The 6,856-nt window shown below is 40.8% G+C and overlaps 1 protein-coding gene across 1 annotated transcript; it reads left to right on the top strand. All coding sequences in view use genetic code 11, as the record gives it.

The window, feature by feature from the left end:
• Positions 1-1,379: 1,379 nt before the first annotated feature.
• EGR_05369 (hypothetical protein) lies at positions 1,380-6,362 on the top strand (the record flags this gene model as incomplete). The annotated part of the gene is made up of 4 exons (XM_024494618.1): positions 1,380-1,514; positions 3,203-3,280; positions 4,798-4,953; positions 6,192-6,362. The coding sequence occupies 4 exons, from the start codon at positions 1,380-1,382 to the stop codon at positions 6,360-6,362; spliced, it is 540 nt and encodes a 179-aa protein (XP_024350945.1).
• Between the last annotated feature and the right edge of the window lie 494 nt (positions 6,363-6,856).

Genomic DNA, 6,856 nt, shown 5'->3' with positions numbered 1-6,856 from the left:
ATAAAAATTCAATTTTTGGCCCAATTTATTCAATTTCTGGAAGTGAAATAGTAAAATGAAATGCCACTTGCCAGTGATGACATTTTGGCTTCATTTGAAGTGCTACTTTTCGATTAAATTGGAATTCTGAATAGTTTAAATACAAGCAAGAACGACGATTTTCAGAGCGAATTCATTCTAAGGTTTTGCTCGGCATTCTATTAAGGAAAAAAAAATCCATTTTCAGTTAACTTTGCAAAATGATAATTCCGCCTTTATTCTTTGGAAAGGCGATTTCTGCTATTCAGCGGAGGAATGGCTGATAAATTACTAATGTGACTTTTAGGATAAAGGGCTAGAGTGCCCATAGCCTTCTCCCCCACCTGAAGCCATAGTAAGGCGTATCAATGTGGAAGAATGGTTTATCGTTATTGTAAGCAGGGGTTGGGAAATAATCTTCATTTCCGGAAGGCAACACCAAGCGGAAGTGCAGCCCACGAAGACTGAAGTGCCCGGGCAGCTAAATGTGCAATTAAACAAATGTCAAATCACAATAGTGCTTTACATTTGTAATAAATCATAGAAAAATAGCTCCCCAAGATTCTAATATTTCAGAGAGTTTAAAGGCCTTGAAAGCTACCAAATATAGCCCGTCATGTGATTAGATTTATTATAGGTGGACGGCCAAATGTTTTTTTAAGTGTTATACCATTATTTGAGGGATACGAAAATATCAATGCCTGTTTACACCAAAAGCTTAGCTAGCGCACTACTTAATAAACTATAAATTGTTACCTGACATTTTAAAAGCCATTATACTGTCCGTTGGAAGGGGACCATTATTATGAAGCCGTGATGAAGTGTTTCTATCTTTCGTGCTCATCTGGTATTTGCCACACCCGACTTAATTCAGAAGATATGAACTTGTAAGTGGTTGCATTAAAGCACCTACAGAGGTGATTGACAGACTTGTAGCCTAGACCGCGCGAGGAGAGCTACAAGTCACTATGGAAGAGATCAAATGTCTGGAGAATAAAAGAGCCGCCAGATGCTAAACCCAATTGAAGCAAATGTCATTCAGCTGCATTCCTGTCTTTTAAAATGTGTTTTGTCTGCAAAGATTAGATTTAAGTGCAGTAAACTTATTTATACTGACTCCTGAGTCAGTTTTTAAATCTAAAACACCAAGATTTGTTATTTGTCATTGGGTGGAATTCAAATTCTCCGCAGTGGCACACACGTGTTTTGGTGTCGGGACCTTTAGAGCGCAACTGAAGGCGTCAGTCAAAGTGGGACCGTGAGAGGGATAGTGAGAAAACAAGAGCGAGATGTATTTGCGGTTCGCGTGTCACGTCGTGGTTGCCCACTGCCTAGTTGACAGCTGCGTTTAATCCGGGCAGATGTGTGAGCCCATCCCTTCCTTCCTCCTCTTTCGCTGTGTGTATCTGTCAAGCAGCCTTATGGAGCGCTGTCACTTTGAGGAGGCATGCCTCCCTCCGATCTTCACCTCTTTCTCCTCTCTACTCGTCCCCACCGTCTTGAGAACCACACACGCACGCACATTCAACACGCTTTTAAATTAGCAAGAAAAACGCTTTAAATGATGAATTACCTTCTCTTTTTTCTTCCTCGTCTGCGCCTTCTTCCTCACCTTCCTTCGCACCGTCGTCGCCTTCAGAGAAACAGCTGTCGCGGTTGAGTAAGAAAAATGGTGGGTAGAGAAGCAGAAGGCGAAGAAGGCGAATTTTCGGATTAAATTATCTCCTTCCTAATTGACTGAAGAAGGACATATTTATCCAATTGGGGTGTCTAATTACGCAACTCTTTGTGAATGAGTACAACACAGAAGTTTTCGGTGGATTTGGGATGTCATTTGCATGAATATATGACATTTATTAAAGATGGATGAGACCATTCAGATTACTAATTTCATTTAAACATTCACAGGTAACTGCACAAGGGCTTATCACAACCAGGTAAAGTTAAACAAAAAAGTCCTAAGTACTAAACAAGTGCAAAGTGAAAAAGTATTTGAAAGGTTTTCCCGTTAGTGTGTAAAAATCAAAATCAGGAATCTTTAAGCCAAATATGATGCCTCCTAGAAAGTGACTTCAAGAGGCAGACAGTGAGTAGCCAAAAGCCTTTTTTGTTATCTTAGGTTAAACAAATTTTTTTAAACAAGCAAATTTTATGCTTGATTCAAAATTGAGCTGTTTTTTTCTAAAAAGGGATAGGAAGAGTGCACATTCTTTTTGAAAAATTCATCAATTGCTTATTAATGTTAAATGGAAAAAGAAAACTATTAAGAGTTCGTGATGCAAAAATGTGAATTTTTTTGTAATTCTTGTGTATCATTTTCGAACTAAAGACACCGCTTTTATATGGACGTTGCAATTTTTTTCCTCAAAGAAAGTTTTTTTAAACAACACATTATTTTTCCACTTCTTTAGTACGTGAAAACTTATTCATAATGCGAATTTTATTCGGTTTTTATGTTACAAGTTTTCCCGCAGGATTTATTGAAGGATGTTTAATAATAGGGAGTAACACACTTAGAGTTGGTAGAGTTTTTCTTTTTTAAAAAAATTACAAATGCTTAGATTCTCTCTCTGACAAGTCATAAGGCTTAACTGTGATGTGGTGAACGTTTGGTTAAATAAAATTTTGGGCTTCAAGCGGCCAGATCAAACCAATCTTTTGGCTGAGTGGAAACCGCCTATTTCCAAGGGAGGAGATATGTGCCAATCCTCCACAAAACTTTTATTATTTGTAAATCTTCATGTACTCCACACCATGTCTTTCTCTGGCCAATTTGTGATAGGAAGCTAATGATTGCATCCTCGTCTCCGCGCTTGTTGATAACAATCGGCCTAATTGTCTCTGTAAAGCATGTTTACTTTCTTCTTAAACGTTTAACTTACTGTAATACATCACTTTTTTGTTTGACTCTGCTTTTTTGGTTCCGGAGGGTCATTAAGGCTCTGCTTTTGAACTTACGGTGGGCGATGTGGCCATCGTACCATCTGTACATAGATAACGCATAGTCCATCCTGGTATTGTGCCTCCGTTTATCTTCAGGGAAGTGTCAAGGAGCTACAGGGTTATTTATTTGTTTGTCGGTGTATCGGCTATTAATGATCTGCCAACTCGAGGGCCAAAAAGATTATTTTCTGGGCCACGCCAAGTAGGATGATTTTGTTCTTTTTTAAAAATCTTCCTTTAGGATGCTTTTTACAACCATCTTCGTTACACAGTGACACCACCAGTTTGCGAGGTGGACGCAGGCACAGAACACAGTCAGGTAGGAAACATCGCTTCCCTTCTTCCCTAAATATAAAAGGTGCACATTTGTAGTAACCATTCATATCCTAGATGTCGCGTATGATTGCCCTTTCTTCACCATCACACACCGTATTCGCATCCATTCTTTTCGCTCTTCCATAAAATTTTCCAATACGCGTTACATTCAAGCTTGACTTAAAAGGCTTTTTTTATTCCGTGTCATAAAAAACTATTTATGTTTGCTCGGTTACCTTTAATCTACAATTATAGGGTGATGTAGACTAATTTAAGGGCTCATCTCCCATCCCACCTGTGTCACGAGTTTATTTTTTAACAGCCCTATTGTGCAACACTCGTGACTGCTCAGTCCAGCAGAATCCCCACACTACCTTAGTATGTCTCTAATACAGCTAGTAATTTATCCAACCACTTGGAGCCTGAATTCAATCTGACGCCTGGGTTCGAATTGCCACGTCTCCGTTTTGTGATGGCATTCGGCGTATGGCCTCTAACTGGTGTTTGACAGGTGACAGGCGGATTCAGGCTTCTTTCACAGCTGTAAATAGGTCAAAAGAATGGTGTAACTAGTAGCAAGCAAGATTAGCTAAACCTCAAATTTATCTAGTAAATGTTACATTGCCAGCCTCTCCTGAAATTCGAAGAAAAATATCCTTCGAAGGTAGCAGGCGGTTGAGGGAATTTCTTTTCCACACTTGTCAGTGTAATGCCAAGTGGAATTATCGACTTTTGAGACGAAAGCGAAAAGCTCCAAAGAATGGAGGAACCTCCAGATGCATGTAACCTCAGAGCATAATCAAAAATGCACAGTTTTTTCACCTTTCCTTTGTTAAATACTTCATTTAGTAAAAGTAACTTAACCTTTTTATGATGTTAGTTGTAAATTTCCCCAATAAATAAGTCAAAAATTTTCCCACGTCCTATCAAAATCTGGCATTCGGAGTGAACTTGTGGACTTGAATATTTACAGTGCGGCAGTCAAAAACCCTCCTGACTGACAATCTAATCGGAATAACCCACTGCGGATCGAAATATTTTCCTTTCAAAAGAGGTATTGTCAGTAAATCAAACAGTTCTTCATCGACGACACACAAATTGGTGCACCTAGGTTCAAAAACTGGATTTCCCCCTTTCTAATTAAAGACTGTGAAACAAGTCAACATAGAAGGCATTCATTTTTTTCGAGTTTCAACATCGGTTGCTTTAATTAATCACCGAAATATTTTAAGGCGCCTTGGAAGCTATTAGTCGGTGCATGGTAGAGGTCAAATGTCTGGAAACAAAAATTTCGGGAACTAAAATGAAGCCGTCAACTGTAGTCATGACAATTGTAGAATACTTTACTCCCCTCTAAATAATGTTATACTTTCACCTCTAGTCATCAGCAGAAAAATAAGCGAAGCAATAAACGATGCAAAAAACTGTGTATGTGTTTTTTACTGTTGAAGGGTAACTCAACGCTCCAACAACTTCCACCGGTTGCATTTTTTTCCTCGCCTCTCCACAACTGTCATGCAGTGCTACGTTGAACAAAGGAGGGAGGAAGAGGGAGGAGGGGCGAGACGGAAGAGCGAGAGAGTAAGAGAGGAGACTTTCGTTGTCAATCTCCGCGCAGACAACTGGCGAGGCTTCGTGGCGGAATGGGCGAATGAGACGCTTCACTGGCCGCCATCGGTGTGTCACACGCACAGACCAGTGGCATTTGTGGTCATGCATACACCATAATCTTTTGTCCTCCCTCCATGTGTACCAAGGGGGTTGTGTTAATGGCAGGTTAGGGGAGCGCGTTAGACCTATTATTACACGTCCCATGGTCGCTTGCGGTGTCTGTGTGCAAAAATACCACACTTGACCCAATGATCACAACCAAGTGACAGCAACGCAGAATAATTAGCTCTTGATGGCTTTAGTGGGGCTTCTCGGTCCGAGGATGTGAATACGATGGTAGAAGCGATATTCGTTAAGCGCGGAAGGACTGGGAGGTGGACAGATCGCCATGTCACCACGGCAGAGGCCGAGTTGAGGTACCATTTTTTTGGCCTCAAGCTTTTATCTAAGTAAAATTCTAAATTTAACCTTGCTAAAGAGTCACTGAGAGTTTTAAATTATTCTCTGCTTTGAATGAATTGGACTTGATAACAGCCTGCTTGAATAAAACACAATTTTGCGCTTTCACATGCTATAAGGTAAATTTACACAAAAATACCTGAATTTTAGCCAAAAAAACGAATGTCCGGTTTGTTGTGTCTGAATTATGTTGGCCAGATATCCCACCATAGGGGAAAATGCTTTAATGTGAGGTAGAATGTCAGGTAACATTAAAACTAATGACTCATTTCATAATAGGTCAAGTAATATTTCTAGTAAGTTGGAGTATTTTAGCTAAGCTGGCAAAATTCGGCATTTTTTTTTCCAATTTGCTTCATGAAAACAAAGGTAACGTCACTCGTCATACAGAGGGTGAGGCTTTAAAGTAGGGCTTCGTGGAACAGGAAGAAGAGAAATATACAAACAGGTAAAGTTTCTACGTTGGCACTCACGTATTGTCAAAGTGATATGATTCTGCACGAATTTCTTACCCGTTTATAGCTTCACCTCCATCTGATAACCTTGGCGAGTGGTTGCACAAGTCGGGACAAAATCAATTCTGAAGGGGTTGGAAAAAGCAGGCAGAATGTCAGGACAGAGATTAAATTAATAAAGATATACAGATGTTAACTTTGCCTACTTGTCGGAAATCATGATTTGTAACACCTTACTGACGGAATTCTTAGGACTCCCTTTTAAGTCAACCCTCCTGATGTAACTACAACGCAGGCCGTCCGACAGAAGTTCCCCTGATTATCAAGTTTGAGGTGCTGCCTTAGAGGATGCCTTCCTTTCGAATCTTGCATCACTGTCTTCCTCTCCAGATTCACGGCGGTTCAGCCCAAATTCCAGACGATAAGCAGTACCAGTCTCATAGCTGGATTGCTGCAACAAGCGCGAGGTGCGGTTCTGGTGATCAATCATTCTCGCCTGCATTTGCATCAGCAGCGGCATCGACGGCAGTGGGAGGGAATGTAACAACAGAAAGAAAGTAGACGAAAGAAAGGATTAAGGGAACCACTTCAGTCTCCCATGCAAACATCAATCTTGGTAAAAGGGCCCTGAGAGATTGACTTAAAAGGGCGGCCGCTGTTCCTACGAGACACCGAATTGCATCGATTCCATTGAGCAGCAAGGAATCACTAATTTACGCCGAACATCAGCAAGGCTTGGAATCTCAGGTGCTGCATAACTGACTTGTGGTGACCGATTCTGTGAGATGAAATGGATGGGAGAATAGAAGCAATTTGTCCAATGTTACTAGCAAATGCATGAGCAGTCTTCCACGGTGTCGGTTGATTGTGAAACCTCTCTGCTAGCACGGGTGCGAAGCCATGACTTTTTAGTAGACTCTCTCAGTAGAGCTTACCTGTCTGTGCGCCTTCAATACCTAGACAACAGGCTGAAACGTGTTGTGTCTAGGAGGGGAATGTCTTGACAAGGCATTTCACGCCACCCTGTCAGCACATTCACTCCAACTGACTGTTGA

The sequence above is a fragment of the Echinococcus granulosus genome (assembly GCF_000524195.1).
Source record: "Echinococcus granulosus chromosome Unknown EG_S00039, whole genome shotgun sequence".
Classification (NCBI taxonomy): domain Eukaryota; kingdom Metazoa; phylum Platyhelminthes; class Cestoda; order Cyclophyllidea; family Taeniidae; genus Echinococcus; species Echinococcus granulosus.
Note: the sequence above shows the minus strand (reverse complement) of the source record. Positions and strands in the feature narration are given on the sequence as shown.